This window comes from Coenobita brevimanus, chromosome 104, assembly GCF_032717465.1.
Source record: "Coenobita brevimanus isolate Jiangsu-jjx chromosome 104, ASM3271746v2, whole genome shotgun sequence".
In the NCBI taxonomy this organism is placed as follows: domain Eukaryota; kingdom Metazoa; phylum Arthropoda; class Malacostraca; order Decapoda; family Coenobitidae; genus Coenobita; species Coenobita brevimanus.
The window spans coordinates 6,539,989-6,559,629 of NC_137057.1; the positions used below are offsets into that span (position 1 = coordinate 6,539,989).

Consider the following 19,641-nt stretch of genomic DNA (forward strand, 5'->3'; position numbering starts at 1 on the left):
GGGACGGCCACTGTATGCCCTTCACCTGCTGTCTCAGGGGCAAGTGAAACCACAACAACAGCCACCGTCCTCATCGGGAAGGAAGGAACAGCCACCGTACGTCCCTCGTCCACTGTCCTTGTGGCTACCTCTACAGAGGAAGTCCCTTGCTTGCCTCCCCACCCACCTAGAGGCTGAGCGGGATACCCTTCTCTCTCTCCTCACAGGTGCAGTTCCCCGAGGGGTTGCAGCTGGAGGAGCTCTGGCGAGGTCCTGTCATGAGCCTGAGGGTCGGTGCCCTGCAGCCAGCACCCAGGCGATGCCCCTCACTGTCGGACTCCACAAGGAAGGGATGCTGCAGGCAGCTCCTGATGGCGACTCGTCCCAAGGGAGGCCACAGCCCCCAGACGCCCAGGGGCACCCCCAGGACTCCGGGGCAAGACCTCCCCAGCTCCACCAGCAGGCGGTCCTGCTCCAGGAGTAGGCAATGGCAAGTCCACCTGCTCGCCCTGTTTGGCCCCCGTCCCGCCTTCCCCATCGAGGCCCCACTAAGGAAGGGCCTCCCTCCACACCACCCAGCAACCCACTCCAGACGCCCTAGCCCTCGATAGCAGTCCCGTGCATACTGCGAGAGGGCACACCTGACGAGATACCTCCCACACCCTGGCAACACCTGTAAGGAGCCAAAGACCACAGCAGCCCAGGCCAGAGTCTGTTCATCCTATTGTGTCCCCCTGACCTGACCCGTGTATAAGATTAATACTGTAACCTGTTTAATATTATAACTAAGGTAATATACGTGTAAAGTTGGTTGACACGAGTTATTATACTCTGTTCCTCTTGTTGTGTATTTTAGACCAGGTCTTCAAAGACAACCCAAGCTCGGCAGCTCGTGTTCTGTGGACGAAAAGTCGACCCTAGAACACGCAGCATAGCAATAATAATAATGATAATAATAATTATAATAATAATAATAATAATAATAATTATTATTATTATTATTATTATTATGTAAAAAAGAAAGATAAACACGAAAAATTTTGGCTATGTACGAGCTAACTCCCATATATGACAAAAACAATCTTGCTTTTTTTTTTTAATTTTTAACATGGCTACTTACCATACAGTGCTTAGAGACTAACAATAACTGTAAGGTGATGCAATTATAATTACTGTCTCTCTGATTTTTCAAAAGATTAATAGTAAAGAGTAGTGCAGTTCAAAGGAGAAACCACAAAAGAATATACTTATAATGTAATCAGATATTACAGTAGGAGTTGCTGTAAAGAAGTAAAGCACTGTTTCCAGGGCCTGCTTGTACAGTAACTGTATGGATGTCCACCCAACAGAGCACCACCTAATAGTAATGTAGCTGAAAACCACCGCCGTACTCATGTTCTTACTTAAAGCGGTACACGTGTGTTTATATAGATAGATATATAGATTCCTAAGCTCCCGGTTATAAGTTTGTATATCTGTATTGTCTTTATTTTGTGGCAGCATCATCCTAAAACAGTAAAAAGTTTCGACACTCTCAAAAACAATTGTAGTTGACCACGTACTGCGTTGCACCTGAATAGCTGTATATTTGATAAAGATGGAGTAACAAAACATTACAGACATATACCTACATTTTACTACATAATCCTAGGTTCGAGTCTGTCAGTCTGTCTGCAGTGCCAACTTTGTACGGAGCATCACACTAAAGCAGTTTGAGTATCAACAAACTCCCAAACCAGTGCTGGTAAGGACCCTCTGTAGTGTGCCTTAAGACCCACACACCCAAATCCGGGAATGTCGAAGGCATACCCATGTCGTGTCAGAATTCCCATAAATGCGACGCATGGGTGCAGGGCAAAACATTGGCTACACGTAAACATCTACATATGTAATAATAAGCTTGTGTTTGTGAACTGCGTCTATCTCTCTGTAATTGCACCTTTGTGAACAGCATCACGCAAAAATGGCAAGTGGTATCAACAAACTCCTGAACCATTACTTATTGAGGATCCTTTGTGTTTACTTTAGGTAAAAATGGTTTGCCTTTTTGCAGTTTTAAAAAAACTGGATATTTCTTACAGGCAGAGGTTGGTAAATTTCAAAGCCTTTGATAGCAGTGATCCATGGTGAATCTAGAGGTGTGTGTGTGTGTGTGTGTGTGTGTGTGTGTGTGTGTGTGTGTGTGTGTGTGTGTGTTAATAAATTTATCTATTTATTTATAATCGGTACAGGCATAACAATGGTGGAGGTCTTAGAAGCCTATCAAAATTTCATACACACACTCTGCAGCCTGTAATGCCAGATGGACAGATAACCTACTAAATTGTCTTACTCCAGACGTCACAGCCATCGGAACAGGGATCATAATGATGGACTTAATGGGCTCCCGTCTAAACTTCACGTACACGATTCAGCCCGTACCGCCAGACGGACAGTGGGCAGACTACATCAACGGGACGTGGACAGGACTGCTGGGACAGCTTGTGAGGAGAGAGAAAGACCTCACCTTCAACAACATCGGCATCTTGCATGATAGGCTGGAGGTCGTGGATTTCTCAATAACAGTGAAGATTGATGCGTATAGCGCTGCTCTCAAAGTAAGTTAACGCCTTGAATCTTATTCCATCATCGCATGGTGCAAGGTCATCTTATTCTTGCTACTGTTCCTTTAGAAAACTTTGAAATAAAGCCTCAATGCACTCAAATCATGAAGCACACAGCACCCATGTTCACGGCACACGCTCTCATGGCCACTCTCCACCGCACACAACAACGCCAGTTTTTCCCTCTTATTTCTTTGTCATCCACGCAGATGTCTTTAGCTCCCTCTAGTGCACTCAGACCACTTAAATTAAAGCACCAATTTTTGGACGGTATACAGTCATGCCCTATCCTAACCACCCACCCTAGCTGCCCCACCACACATCAACATTTCAACCGATTTCACCCATTTCTTTGCTCATCATGCTGTTTCATGAGGAGAAAGTAGGTCTCACGGCTGACAAATGACCGTGCTCATGTTATACCTTTTCCTCTGATGACGCATTTTTCAACAAAATACTTGATACTTTTAAACAATACTGTTGAACTTGGGACAGACTTTCCGAACTGGAGGAGTTAACTACAGCCTCTATTTTCTCTTTAACTACAAGACACTCTCCCAGACCGTAGCAAGTCGTTCGAGAGCAGCAAAAAGTTTATAAAATATTCATTATTGTCATCAACGATGTCGGTATCCTGCACAATTAACTAATATTCATAGATTTTTCAATTTCATGACTACTGCTTCGTACAGCACCGTGTTCATAGCTAGTTAATCCATTGAATCAGATAATGTATTTCTAATGTTAACTCCTTTAACCCGTCAACGTGTTTTATTGACTTATTCGTGCTGCCTCCATACGATCTATTCCACATTGTGGAGACATTTTTTAGCGAAGTCGTAAGTGAAGGTTAAACCTATCCTCGCACTGCTGACACTTCTACAGATTTATCTGTAGATCTAGATTTTTGTGGGTATTTTCAGACTGTAAGATTTTGTTTCAAAAAGAGGCTTAAACTACATATTTTTGTATGGGAAGACATTTTCCCTACAAAATAAGGACTTCACTCTCTTCATTGATAAGAAACTCAACACATATAGATATCACTTCAGCTTTCTGATAATTTTATTTAAAGTTCCCCAATAAGATGATATTTCACATGCACTGTTTGATCTATTGGTTCCATTGCGAACTGGTCAGCAAAGCAAACTCTGCCTTTGTATACCGGAGGAATGGACACAAAACGATGTAATCCCACCTGGAAAAGATTTGTTGGTGTGGCAGGTGGGGGCTTTCACCATCCAGTCACTCGATATAGGTCTGCTTTCGGGTGACTGCCCTTTCCTCTCTTCCTTCCTTCTTTCCTTCCTTCCTCTTCTGTCTTTCTTTCCTTCATTCTTTCCTCTTCCGTCTGTCTATGGGTGACACTAGAGTCTACACTGAGTGACAAGCCAAATGGTGTCCTGTACACCAGGAAACCATTTACTATGCTGGGTGGTAACCATATAACCAAATTATGGCGCCTGGTGGTTTAGTGGGTAATTAAGGCTCATCAATAGGATTGGGCCTGTGCAGGTTTATATCCAAGGGATGGTTGGAGTTTATTGCTCACGTAATGCCACTCAGGGATGAGTTAGGATGGTCACTCTCATCTCCAATGTCCGGACCAACTTACCTAGCCCCGGCCTCCTACGCTCCTCATGGGGCAACACAGGATTAGATGATGATGATGATGAAAAGTTCTTGTATTTGCATTAAATATGGCTTGGGTCCAGTGCTATTATCGGTTAATATGAGTGACAAGTCGATTACCACAAGTAGTTTCAGACTGGAGGGTTGATTTGACTTGTAACCAAGGAGATTCATTCCTGCTTTATAATTAAGGTTCATAAAATGTCATGCAAACACTGTTATGTATCAAATTTTCTGAGAGGCCTTGTTCCATCAGATGATAACAAACCGACTATACACAGTTCACTGTTTTTTGAATTTAAAAAAAAAAATTCCTTCCTTGCCATAGTTCTTTCTTTATCTCTGAATATTGTAGTGATATTATTCTGGCCAAATTCCATTTCAGCTTCAAGTATGTGACGTCTCTGGTCAATTGGAGAAAAATTCAAGGGGATCAAGGGGGGAAGAGAGGTTGTGGAAAATATAAGACCTTCGTGTAATCCTCCATTCCCAACCAAAGCTGCAAATTGTGTTATGGTAGTTTTCAGAGAATGGTCACTTTGGCGAATCTACATTTTCATTTTTTTCTATCTACATATTTACTAAATTTCTTCTTGACAACACCGCTGTCCAGTTCGAAATGTCACTCCCGAGAGCTGAATAAAATTGTGTGAAGTTCACGTGAATAAGGCTGAAAGTCATTCATTAAGTTCTAGAAACTGAACCGCGATAGCGAAGCTGGTATTGTTTTCAGCTTGTCTGTCTGCTTCACTACCGCTCAAGTTATCATCACAAAATCATAAAGGTGTGTAATAGGGAAGAAATTTGATCAAGAGTTCGAAATTGGTAAAAGTAGGTCAAGGTCTGTGTGTCTGTTACTACGATAACTTAGCAACCGCTCAAGATATCACAATACTATACGTGTGTAGTAAAGACGAAAATCTGTACGAGTTCGAAACTGGTGAAAGCAGGTCAAGGTCATATTCCGAGCCTCGCTATACATTCTTACGTCCCAGTTCCACACTGCCACATCCTCCAACAGCAGTAGTACAGTATAGGAAGGACGTTGCCCAGTGAGTTGTTCTTCCTATGGTCAGCCTTTAGGTGTACAGTACACAGGATCAGCTCAGGCGTCGTAAATAAACACTGGCTTCTTAAGTTCACTGTCTTTATTTTCCAAACAGTTACACTGAATGCTTTCCAACTGTCACTATCCTCTTGCACTTCACCTCCGTGGTCCTCCTCAACATCCTCGGCTGCAGGAGAGCACGATTCCTCGGAGACGTCCCAGCTATACTGTTCTGGCCTAAGGTACTGCCACAGACGGTTCACATGTACCATGTTTGGGCAAGACTTCCTGCCTCCCCAGATCCGATGTTACGTCTGATAGGCGGTTCAACACAGTGCAAGGCCCATCCCATAGGCTCTGCAGCATTGGTGACTGTCCCTTCTTTCGCTGAGGATTGTATAAGTGAACTTGGTCACCATCCTTGAAGCTCATTTCACTTGCCTTGGCATCATACTTGCACTTCATCACCTCTCCCGAAAACTTCAGGGCTCCTCTCGCTTGATGATGTACCTCAGCCAGCATTTCCTGAAGGTGCTTCGCATAGCTGGAAGTGTCTGTAGGCAGCTCTTCACCAGGTGGTCTTCCCATTAGCAAGTCAATGGGTAAGCGTAATTCATGCCCCAACATCAGTTTTGCAGGAGTGTAGCCAGTAGATTCATGGGATGCAGACAGATATGTCATCAGCGCAGGTAATTTCTGGTCCCATTCTATTTGTCCCACTAAGCAGTACTTTGCCAATTCTTGTCCCAGGGTCCAGTTGAATTTCTCCACCACCCCATCTGACTGTGGCCTTAGTGGGGTCGACCTGGTCTTCTTGATCCCCAATAACTTGCACATTCACGGAACACAGCAGACTCGAAGTTTCTACCCTAGTCCGAATGTAGCTCTTGTGGCAACCCAAAACAACAGAAAAACTGATCAACCAACACCTGAGCAATCATCGCAGCCTTTTGACCGGGGATAGCATAAGCTTCTGGCCACTTTGTGAAGTAGTCCATGGCGACACATATACAGTATACCGGTTCCCTCTTTCAGTGAGTGGCAGAGATCTAGCAATGTCTTTCCATCTGTCCACCCACCTGGTACAGCTGAAGAGGGGTGCAACCACTCTTCTTTGGTCCCTTCTTGGCACAACACACATCACAGGCCTGACACCACTGTTCAACATCCTGGCGCATGCCAATCCAGTAGAACCTCTGTCACAACTGGCATAGAGTTTTCTTCATTCCCGGTTGCCCACTAGTAATCTAGTTATGGGACTCATCCAAGATCTCAGACCTCATCTTCTTCGGAACCACCAGTTGCCAATACTTGCTGAGGCCATTGGCTGTCTCCCACTGACGCTCCAGTAATCCATTGTTTAAACAAAGAAGGTCCCACTGTCTCCAACAGTTCTTGGTCGCAGGGCTTAACCTGGAAACTTCTTCCCAAGATGGTTGCACTGTACTCCACTGCAGCCACTCTAGCACTGGTTGTAAATCTGCATACTCCATCTGCATCCTCTTCAGGTCTGCTTCATCTGAAGTTGGCCCTGTCACTTCATTACGGTGGCATTTCTTGTTATGGGCTTCTTTTTTACTACACTGCTTGCTGTCTGTTCTTCCGTCTTCTCGCACAGCATTCATCAGGGTTCTTCCGTATTTCCTCAGTGGTGGGTCTTCTTGGGAAAAACTGGCTGATTGTCATCTCGTCACCAGCCTCCACTAATTCTCCCTCATCCTTCTCATTGGGACACTCATAGCTGAAGTGTCCCACCTCACCACATGTGCAACACCCATTTGTTGCAATCTGAGATTTCCTTGCACTGTTCCGTTCTTGCTCCTTCCATTTGTAACAATTCACCTTGTGTCCCAGCTACCTGCAGAACAAGCAATCTCCTCCGGTCTTCTCCTGTTCCCTCATCCACTTGTAGCAGTCCTCTTTTCTGTGTCCTGGCTTTTCACAGTACCAGCAACTTCCTACAAATTATTCTGTTTCTTGTACCTGTCCCTTTCTTGCCTTGAATCCTGCACTACGACGACTCGCAGCTCACCTCCCGTCCCATCGACACCTTCTCTCCAGTCCGTGGCGGGACAGCCCTCCTTAGCATCACCGAGGAGAATTGGCCTGTTCCATCCACCAGGAGGAGGATGGCCTAGGACCTGTCCGCCAGGAGGTCGAGACGTCCTTTTCTCCCTCCCCCCACATGGACCAGTGCCTGCCCTCCCTGCGACCGTGTCCGGGCCTCCCTCCTCGGTCTCCATTTGCTGTGGGGCTGGGCGAGTCCTTTACGGCCCTTTTCCACCAAGGGCAAGGGGGTTGAGAGCAGTGGCGGTGCATTTCCATCTGCAGTTCTTCATCGGCGCCTTCCACTCGGCGCCGAGCCTCTGCCCACCTCTGCACGTCCCGCCCTGCTCTCCATGACCATCAGCTGTGCTTGCCTGCTCTCATCACGGCCCTTTCCTGCCTTTGCTGCCTTTCCCTGCCTGCCATTGTCGGCCCACTTATGCTCTCATTTGGAGGGCTTTCTTTCCGCCTTTTTCCCTGACGGGCTCTCATGTTTGCCCGTTCCCCACCAGAGCTGTGGGGAAAATATTTCAACAACATGCACTACGACCTGTCTGAAACATGGACATACTGGACCTGATATAGGACTCAAACTCCAGAGCCCTGGCTAGTGCTTCTTGCATGCTGCTTGGTTATGCCTGCTTCACTTGCACTTTCAACTCTGCACTGTCAAGGGTATCGATGAATTGGTCCCTAAGAAGACTAGCCAACAGGTTAGGTGCAGCTCCAGGGTACGCCTTATATGCCAAACTATCCAGGTCATCAGCAAGCTGCTGTAGGGATCCTCCTCGAGCCCGTACATGGCTCTGGAATCTTGCTTTTGTAAACCTCAGTCTGGTATATGGTTCTATATCTGCGCTCCAGCACTTCTACTAGGGAATGATAACTGTTCCTCTCAACCACTGACATATGACCCTGAATTTCCATTGCGGCACCCTTAAGGCTAGTAGCAAGCTGGACTGTCCTCTGCCTATCATCTAAACAATTCTGATCCGCAAGTAACTAAAACTTGGCACGGTAAGCCTCCCATGGGTATTATAATTAAGGCCAGGACTTAAAACTTACTTAACCTTGTAATGCTATCTTTAAATGCCTGGGATCCGTCAAGATTCACCATACACTGTCCTTTCCTTTCATATGACCCCTGTACACTAACCTGAGGCTCAACAGTGCAATATTTCTCTACAGACTCAATTTTCTCACTAATTATCTTCACATGGGTCAACTACATGCTTCAACTGGTTATCTACATGTTGTCTGCACTCCATCACTATTCCCTCACTAATCTTCAGCTGATTGGCCACATGCTGTTTGCACTCCGTCACTATTTCCTCACTAAGTGTCATCAACTGGCCATCTACATGCTGTTTAACTCCATCACATTATTGCTTACCTCATACTTCTGCTGCTCTAGCTTGGCATCTACTTCCTCCTTAAGCTGTTCCTGTTCTTCCTTCATTTCCCTCATGACTGCATCTAGCTGTCCGTGCACCCACAGTTGTACTTCCCTCTGTTGCTCCTGTAATACCTCTTGGGGTTGTTCATATCGTTCCTTTTGTTCCTCACGTTGTGCCTCTGGTTGTTCTTTGAGTTCTTTCTGACATTCATTCTGTGCCTATAATTGTTCTTTGAGTTCTTTCTATCTTTCATTCTATGTCTGTAATTTAACACTTTGGGCCTGTAATTGTTCTTGTAGCTGTAGACTTTGTTTCATAACTGCACCCAGTGATTCCTCTTCCTGCATAGCTTGGCATCTTTTCTGGACACCTTCTGCCTCCATCTCAAAGGTTAAACTCACTGCAGCACTTTCTAAAAATCCCACTCCTGACACCAGTGTTACGTCTCTGTCCCACACTGCCACAGGCTCCAACAGCAGTAGTGCAGTATTGGAAGGACGTTGCCCAGTGAGTTGTTCTTCCTATGGTCAGCCTTTAGGTGTACAGTACAGAGAATCAGCTCGGGCGTCGTAATAAATACTGGCTTCTTAAGTTCACTGTCTTTATTTTCCAAATAGTTATACTGAATCCTTTCCAACTTCAGTTCACTATTCCTACAAGCATTAAAGCTACATAAAATTTACTAACTGCAATTATACTTAATAGTTGACGACACTCTGCTATTTTTACAAGTTTCGATGATAAAAAAACATCAAAAACTCTTCACTATTTCCTAACAACACTTCACTGTTTTCACGAGCACCAATTATGTACACTACAAACTGCACCGACACTCAAACTGACCTGAAGACCGACTGAACTTGCTCTAGTCTCCTCCCCATCCTTATATAAGCTTGCATTGTTCTAGAATTATCTACTTCTCCACAGTTCTGGTGTATTCCAGAGTGAGAGCAGTTACCAACTCAGAGACAACCAAAACATGCCAGCTTTCATACAGTACATAACACTATAAATTATTTACCATACAAACTTAACTTCAGTCACATAATTTAACAATCACATAAATAACGCCTTATTGAGAAAAGAGCATAATACTTAATGCATAACTTACGAAACAACTACGCTCACAAACAGCAGGCAAACTTGCAAATCTGACATATGTACAGTACCGAAACCTACGGTACGAGAAACGTCAAGAAACATCTCGGCTACCTAACTGGCAAATACGCTTCTTAACAATATGTATCAGCTCGCGGCTGGTGTGATTCCTTCCTCGTGGGGACCTCTATTATTTAAGCTCAATTAAATCGTCTGACGACGAAAGTAACAGATTTTTCGAGATTTCTGTTATCATCGGGGTTTGGGAAGACTTGTTTACCCGTAAGGTGACAAGGGGCCAATCCTAAGATGAATGAACTCGTCTGACCATATAGTACGACAGTGAGAGTTGTCGTGGATTTGTTGATAGAAGTGACTACTGAATTATATCGCAAAATGCTCAATGTAAGTCATCTTTCAATCAGAGCATGTATTTTAAACTTCAATCTATATCCAGAAAAATGTCAATCAACTTTGGATGCCATTTTGTGCTTTAGGGGTTACATGTAAACTTTCTATATCTTTCATTGTTAAATATCATACAGAAGTGGACAAAGTCATTCAGAAGTAGCAGTAATAAAATATACAAATACACTGTAGTGAAATGATTATATGGAACAAGGTTATAATGATGTTATGATGATGATAATGGTGATGATGATGATGATGATGATGATGGGCTCCCAGAGCCCAAGTTTAAGCAAACGGACAAAAAGATCTTCACTGTTTAAGTGCAAAGTTACTCGCTAAGCCACACTAACCTTCGTAGGAGTCGCAAAATCGTGTCACCAAAATAGTGATTTGTTCTTTCTTATTTCTTCATCAACCTTAACCCAAAAATTTAAAGATGTACATGGACATCTAACGCGAAAAAAAAAAAAAAAAAAACTTACATATGCATTGCACTATGAGAGTTACAAATTAAGAACATTCTTTTTAAGCAAAAAATGTATTACAGAATAACTGTTGAGATATGGGAGATGGAAAAGGTGTAGGAACGAGATGAAAAAGGACAGAAATAAAAGAGCATCAGGAATGGGAGGAGATTCAAAATTCTATAGCCAGTGCTACATTACATCCGCTACAAGTGTTTTGTGAGTACAGTGTGGAATGTAATAATGGGTATAGAACTCCGAATCTCCTACCATCTCAACTGCTCTCTTGTTTCTGTGATGTTTTCATCTCTTGTTTCTATATTTTTTTTATCCCGATATTTTGACAATTAATTTAGAATATTTTTTTGTTCTAGTTCATGATCTTTTTATGAAAGTTACCTGTCAAATACACATTACCAATACTATAAAACGACGTTTAACTAGGATTATCGCTAATACAAATATTTATACAGTGTACGTAAAATGAAGAAAGAAACCTGTATTAGCACAGGAAAAATCAAGTAATATATTGCCATTACTGTACCGGGAAGTGAACCTGGAAATCGCTGATGAGAGCCATGCAACTTTCCTCTGTACTAGGACCAGGTAAAAGTTGTCTCACCTTATCACATATTTGTACCCAAGATATCTCCGCCCCCGACCAAGAGCCTCAAAGTAAAGTGACAACCCCTGCGCTGTGGCATGTACAAACTTTTAATCATACCCAAAGTACTTCTGGCAAGTTAGTATGATAATCTTTTAAATGTTCAATGAAAGGAGAGAATGCGGTTGTAGAACTTGCGAACAGCATACCCAGTAAAATGGATTATACACCCAGTCATACACCGTTCTAGCTCCCGGAACCCTGACTCCCTCTCAAAGGTACTCCTGTTCACACGTACTTCATAATTAGCAGTCCGAGTACTGTCAAGTCAAAAAGGGATGCCAAACCAACCTCATGCACTCCTCCGTACAAAATTACCTTGCCATTTCCCTAGCCTCGTCAGCTTCCATACCTCACTATCTCATACACTCACTCACCCTGTCCATACAACATTTCCTTGCCATACCACGCCTCCTACCACCTTCAGCTCAGTCACATACATTCTTTTCACCACCTTATTTACATCCATTCACTCCCCCAAAAAACATACTGTCTAAGCACGCTCTCTTCACTGATTTCCTTTCACTAACCACACTTTATCTCATCCTTTCCACTTCCAGCACCCCATGCATGTTTCCAAAAATCCCATCTTCATATCTCTAACTCTTGGCTGTTCGCTTCCATGCTATATTAGTCTTACATCTAAATGTTCGTCTTTAACACCAATATTGATAATTGTTATTAATATTTTCAGTAAAGTGTATTATGTCCTTTCAGGTGCCTTCACCACCACCTCGCTGGCATGCTGTGTTCTACCCCTTTACCACCATCACCTGGATTGCTCTGGCCGCCACTTGCGTCATTACTACCCTCTTTTTTCATCTCCTTATATTCAAGGACAGCTCGGTTGTCTATAATCACAGTGAGTAGCGACTGAACTGATATTCTCTCTCTCTCTCTCTCTCTCTCTCTCTCTCTCTCTCTCTCTCTCTCTCTCTGCGGTACCTTCTTGGTCTTTCATTTTTTCTCCAAAGACACTTCAGTCGTCTGTAGCCGCTGTCAGCAGTGACCTGGGGTCATAATACCAATAAACTGCGACGACATTTTGAGCCACACCGAGGTAGACTGCAACTGACGTCTCAGGCCAGTCCAGCTTTTATTCTCCAAAACCTTCACCACGTCCCTTCCTCTACCAATCCCCCCCCACCAACCTCCTCTACCCAAAAGCTCCCTCTTACCCTTCCACTTCCCCACCAACTCTCCCACACCTCATTACCCACCTACCCTCTTCCCTACTCCCAACCCACCTCCCACCCTTCTACCACTTCATCAATCCTTTTTCTCTCACCCCTTTCCATCCCTGCACTAACCCCCAAATCCCAACATACCAGAATTAAAAACTCTGTAGGTGCTAATCTATGGCACATCTAAACCTAAGAACTGTCATGCATATACTTCATCACATTCTCTATTAACTGGACAAAGATAATATTTTGTTCTAAGAAATTTTTAAGTATCTTTCGTGCATTTGGTGCATTTACAATACTGAGTCTCCTGTAGTGTATGGTTTAACATGTATAGGGTGAACAAGAAGGAAGCCCACAGTTTTCACGTTCTTTTTTATATGAAATGCATGTCATTGTAAGATGAGATCAAGCTCCATTCAACATTACATTGTAGTCACTAACGATACAAAAATGTCAGACTTGTTATAACTGCTATAGGAAATTATTGTTAAAAAGCGAAGGCTTGTTCACACCATTGCACTGTCAGAAAGAAGGATTACGACTGTAGGAGGATGGCAGATTAAGCCTGCAATTCACTAGCTCGACGTCTTGAAAGCCTGAGGCCACAACAATAATTAAATCAACAATAACAATAAACCATGATATTTTGTATATCCGTTTCAGTCCAGAAGCCAAAGTAAATGAAGTTATTCAATGAATACATAGGTATGTCATAATCAGGGGGTAACAAAAACATGTTTAACTCTCATTGTGCAATCTGAAGTTCCTCCAGTGTATTTTATTACATAAAATTGTCCCAATATCTGAGCATCGACACTACATGTAGTGAAAAAACACTGCCATAACCATACAGCCAGCTTATAGGAAGTTGGAAGTAACTTCAAGATCCTTAAATGTGAGTTAGTCCATCTAGTTATTTATCAGTGGGCTCAACATGCAAAACCAGGCACTTGGGCTTTAAGAATTCCTGCAGTCACACAAAGGATGTTAATTTGTAGAGACATTAGTAGTAGCAGTAGTAGTAGTTGTTGTTGTTGTAGTAGTAATAGTAATAGATGATCTTGCGGGTGCGGGCAAGGTAATCTCACGGGTGCTGGCAAGGTGGAGGATGTGAGGAATTGGTGGGACCTTGTAACATCTCATGGCCCTGAAATACAGTAGGTTACTGCTCTAATGCAGTAAGTCCATCTTGATCGTGAAACCAGCTTACTATCAAGATGCACAGGAAGCCTTTAGAGGCACAAACGTGATAGTGACCAAGGAAGGTCAGAGGCATCTAGGTGCTGTGATTGGAACTAAGGAATTCAAGGACAAGTATGTGAGTGATAAGGTAAAGACATGGGTAGAAGAAATTCATGTATTATCCAGCCATGCAAAAACAGAACCCCACGCAGCATACAGCGCATTTACCGATGGTGCAAAGCACAAGTGGACCTTCGTGATGAGGACCATACCAGACATCGAGTTGCTGCTACAACCACTGGAGGATGCTATCAGAGATTCATTCCTTCCATCTCTAACCAATGGCCACATCCCCAAACCAGAAGAGGGGACCTTCTAGCACTACCATCCTGGATAGGAGGCCTTGGCATTATAAATCCAGCAGCCGTGGCAAGCTATGAACACAGAAATTCACTTAGGCTCACTGAATCCTTGTCGCAGAAGATTTGCGCCCAGGTTGAGACGAGTGAAATAGACCACCAAAGGCAGAAAGACATTAAGACACAGATAAGCAAGGAGCGAGAAGCAAGACAAAAGGACCAGCTCAGCACATAATCGAACATCTAAAACCAGACCAACGCAGAAGAGATGAAATTGCACAGGAGGTTGGGGCATCGAACTGGCTGATAACCCTGCCTCTCAAGGCAAAAGGCTTCCACTTCAACAAACAAGAATTTATTGACGGCATAGCCTTGAGATATGGGTGGCCAATAAAGAACCTACCTTAACACTGTGCCTGTGGCACTGCCTTTGATGCAAACCATGCAATGGTATGCAAGAAGGGAGGCTTTGTTTGCATCCGACACGATGAAGTACGCTGACAAAATGCTGCAGGAAATATGCCATGATATCACGATTGAGCCAGCTCTGCTACCCCTGGACGGCGAGCATTGCACCCACAGAACAGCAAACTCATCAATTGATGCAAGAGTGGATGTCAGCACTGGAGGTTTCTGGACACGTGGGCAGAGGGCGTTCTTCAACATCAGGCTATGCAATCCCATGGCAGCATGTCATCGTGAACTGTCTCTCGAAGCTGCACACAAAAGGAATGAACAAGAAAAAAACAGAAACTACCAAGAAAGGATCCAAACTGTGGACCACGGCCGATTCACTCCCCTTGTGTTCACATCAGGTGGGATGGGTCAGGCGGTGAGATTCTACTCGAGACTGGCAGAGATTCTTTCTGAGAGGAAACGTCAACTGCAGAGTTCAGTTATAGCTTGGATGAGATGTCGATTGTCATTCTCCCTCGTGAGGTCTGCATTCCTATGTCTCAGGGACACAAGATCATCAGCCCTCAGGCCTTTCTCTCTGGCAGGTATGGATTACGAAGCTACTATGGTCGAGAGTCACATAGACCAGCGATTCCAATAGTTTAATGTCTTTATTTACACTGTAATATAAATGAATACAAAGTGGAGTAATGATAGTAATAGTATATGGTTGGTAACCACAGCCGTTGGTGTGCTTGGGGCCAACAGATTGTAATATGAGGGTTAGTGTTAACCTTCGCATTACAACTCCAAATGGTGAACTGTATTGGGAAGGTTGGTTTTGATCTTCACAATATAATTTCCCAAACAGATGGAGGTGATTTAAAAAAAAAAAAGTAATAGTAGTACTACTAGTAGTAGTAGTACTAGTAGTAGTAGTAGTAGTAGTAGTAGTGGTTGTATATTTTGTGTACCTTGGTATTAGGTTAGCTACTTGAAAAGTTAGGTCATCTATCTATCTATAGCCCGACCCTAATCCCGCAAAGGGTGGCCGCAGACAAAACGCCTCCAAGTCGCTCTGTCACCCACCACTTGACTACCCTCTCCCCAACTCACTCCCCCCTCCCTCATATACCTCTCAACTCCATCCCTCCACCTCATCCTCGGTCTACTCCTCCCTCTCCGTCCCTCCACCTCACCTACATACACCCTTTTAGTCAGTCTTTCATTCTCCATTCTCTCCACATGTCCAAACGACCTCAGTGTATTTCTCCTAATCTTCTCAACCACATCCACATCCACCCCACAACCTTCCTTCACTTCTTCATTCGTCAACCTGTCCCTCCATGTCACTCCACATGCTCCTCTCAAGTAACTCATCTCCACTGCTCTCACTCTTGACTTGTTCCCCTCTTGCAAGGTCCACGCCTCGCTTCCATACATCAGGGTAGGGATCACAATACTAACATGCAGTGACTTCTTAACTTCCATTCTCACCTCCCTGTTTCTCATCACTGCTTTCAGTGAACCAACAACCTTCCTTCCTTGCTGTACCATTTCACGCACTTCATCCCCCAAAGTTCCATCCTTACTCATCACACCACCCAAGTATTTGAATGCACTCACATTCTCCATATCCTCACCATCCAACCTCATTGTACATTCTGTGACTTCATTCCTCTCAAACACCATAACTTTGCTTTTGTTTACATAAACTTTCAGCTTCCTCCTACTACACACTGTCCCAAATTCATTCACCAAACCTTGCAACTCCCATTCATCTTCACTCAAAAATACCGTATCATCAGCAAACAGCAATATCGGAATCTTCCAAATCTTACCTTCATTCATTAGAGCCACCCCCACATCCACTGCCCTACATTGCACCTCCTTTACAACCCCATCCATGTATATATTAAACAGCCATGGAGACATCACACAACCCTGTTTCAGTCTCACATTGAGATCAAAGAACTCACTCAGCTCACCATCCACTCGCACCATAGCCCTAGCTCCTTCGTACAAACTCTTCACAGCACTCAACAATTTCCCCTCCACTCCATATATACTTAATACCTTCCACATACCTTGCCTATCTATTCTATCATAAGCTTTCTCCAAGTCCATGAAGGCAGCATACACTTTCTTTCCCTTCTCTAGATACTTCTACACTAAACATCTTAGAACAAATATCTAATCTACACATCCTTTTCCCTTCCTAAATCCCCCTTGTTTTTCTCCAACTAGCTCCTCTGTCACACACCTAACCCTGTCAATGAGTATTCTACCATATATTTTACCAGTCGCACTAAGAAGGCTGATACCCCTATGGTTACCACATACTTTTCTCTCCCCTTTTCCTTTGTATAAAGGAACAATTATACCTGATTTCCAGTCCTCTAGAACCCTTCCCTCTTCCCAAGCCAATCTACACAACTTCCATTTCCACTCCACAACAATCTCACCCCCATACCTCAGCATTTCACCACACACTCCATCAGTTCCTGGGGCCTTTCTCAACTTGATCTTCATTACTTCCACTACTTTCGCCCTACTGATGTCTTCCTTCCTCCTCTCATCTCTTCTCCCAGCCATTCCCCAACCACTTATACTCGCACTGCTGTCACTCTCTACATTCAGTAAATCCTCAAAGTGCTCCTTCTGTCTCCTTAATTTCTCTCTCTTCTCCACCAACAATCTATTATTCCTATCTTTCACTCCCCTACTATTTCCCCTTTCACACTGCCTTACTTTCTTTACCTCCTTCCAAAACAATTTCTTACTCTCCCTCCATTTTCACACTCAGATTCCTCCCAAACTCTTCATCCACTTTCTTCTTACTCTCCTTCACCAGTCTCTTCACCTCCCTTCTCCTGCTCACATATGCCTCTCTCTTCTCTCTCTCATCTTCTCCCCTACCTCTACTCGCTAACTATTCACTATATGCCTTCTTCTTTTGTTCCACAGCTCGTTCACCTCATCATTCCACCATGCTGTCCCTTGCACACCCTTGCCTCTCCTCCTCACTCTACAAACCACCTCACATGCTGCGCCTATCTCTTCCGTGAATATCTTACATACGTCTTCCACCCATTCCATCTGCTCTAGCTCATACCTTCCCAATCTTTCTTCCACTATGCTCTTACACTCTGCCATTTTCTCACTATCTTGGAAATTCTCCACTCATCTCACAGGATCTGTTTCCTCCTGTCTTCCCCTTCGTCTCCCCAGCCATTTTCTTTGCCATGACTAAGTGATGGTCCGAGACTCCATTCCCCCTCCCTCTCCACACTCTTGCATCCAACACTTGTCTTCTCATTCGCTCATCCACACACACGTAGTCTATCATTGCCTTTCGTTCAACAAGTTCACCATCCATCCTTCTCATTACTCTCCATGTATGCCGGTGGATCATCTTATGCCGAAAGTAGGTGTTGTCTATTGCCAACCCCTTACCAGCACAGATGTCCACCAAAGCACTACCATTCCCAGCTACTACAGCTGGCACACCCCACTGACCAACCACTCCATCCACTCGTACATTCCCAACTTTGCCATTCATGTCTCCAATCAAAAGCACTCTCTCGCTCCTCTCAAGTTTGTCCATACATGCTTCTACTCTCGCCCAAAACTCATCTTTCACTCTTGCCGCTCGGTCCTCTGTCAGAGCATACACGCATACAATCACCCACGCTTGTATACCTACTTTCATCCTCACCCATACAATCCTTGCACCCACTGTTCCATACTCTCTCATATTCTCCTTCCACTTCTTGCTTATCATCAGACGTACTCCGTCTCTTACCATCTCATTCTCATTAACTCCCGCACATATTTACCTATCGATATACCTAGGCTCCTTCCCCCAAGGAAAGGGAGGTAGCCGAGATGGGATGACACACTCCCCGTTTACTCATCCATTCGAACACAATCATTCGCATCTTAGCCCAAAAGGGGAGAACGGACAGATCCTCACCGCAGCACACCACACAAGGGTCAACTGCGCAATGCAATCAGTGACATCGCATCAGGGCCCTAAAGCAGAACTGTTTTACCCCTGCCACATCATAACAGACCCATCCCCTTACCTGCACCTGACCTGACTAGCTGATCAGACCAAATGCGGGAGAATATCCCCTCAGGGCTGCGTCATCACTTATTCATTCACAATTTCTCTCCATTTATTTCTGTCACACACAGCCACTCTTCCTTGCTCAACAGACATCCCTCTCGCATCCAGCGCTCTCTTCACACTGTCCATCCATCCTATTCGTGGTCTTCCTCTCAGCCTTACACCTCTCACATCAGATCTAGTTATCTTTTTCACCAATCGCTCATTATCCATTCTCTCCATATGCCCAAACCATCGCAACACCCTCTGCTCAACTCTACCAGCCATCTCCCGAACAACTCCAGTTCTCCTTCGCACTTCATCATTTCGCACCCGATCCATACACGTCACTCCACACATACTCCTCAGACACCTCATCTCCATTACATTCAAACTTTTCCTCTCTGCTACACCCATATTCCATGTTTCAGCCCCATATAATGCAGTCGGTACCACAACACCCTCATACAGCCTTCTCTTTACATCCATTCTAAGCGAACGACATTTAAACACTTTTTTAATTCCTCCCAGCACCTTTCCTACTTCATTTATTCTAAACTTCACTTCTGCATCTATTCTTCCATCCACAGCAACATGTGACCCTAAATATTTAAAACAATCTACCTCCTCAAGCAACTCACCATTCAAAACTATATATTCATCCCCTACCATCTATCAACCTCGTACACTTCATCACTTTACTCTTATTCTCATTTACTTTCAATTTCCTCCTTTCACACAGCCTTCCAAACTCCTCTACCAACTGTCTCAATCTCTCCTCTGAATCAGTCACCAGTGCAGTATCATCTGCAAACAGCAGCTGCTTCAGATTCCACTCTCCACCATCAACATTCACCAGACTCAGACCTCCACCTAAAACTCTTACATTCACCTCCCTTACAACACCATCCATGTAAATATTAAACAACCAAAGTGACATCACACATCCCTGTCGCAGCCCCACTCTCACGGGAAACCAATCACTCACAGCATTTCCCAGTCTTACACACACTCTACTATTTACATAAAAACTTTGCACCCCTTTTAGTAACCTACCATCAAGT

The 19,641-nt window shown here is 44.1% G+C and overlaps 1 protein-coding gene across 1 annotated transcript in view; it reads left to right on the plus strand.

Annotated features, from left to right (window-relative positions):
• Positions 1-2,345: 2,345 nt before the first annotated feature.
• The window catches only part of LOC145415974 (putative glutamate receptor), a 59,402-nt gene continuing 42,106 nt past the window's right edge, over positions 2,346-19,641 (plus strand). Inside the window, exons 1-2 of the mRNA XM_080285077.1 lie at positions 2,346-2,576; positions 12,060-12,204. Of these exons, the coding sequence (XP_080141203.1) occupies positions 2,346-2,576; positions 12,060-12,204 (376 nt within the window). The remainder of the gene's footprint in view (positions 2,577-12,059; positions 12,205-19,641) is intronic.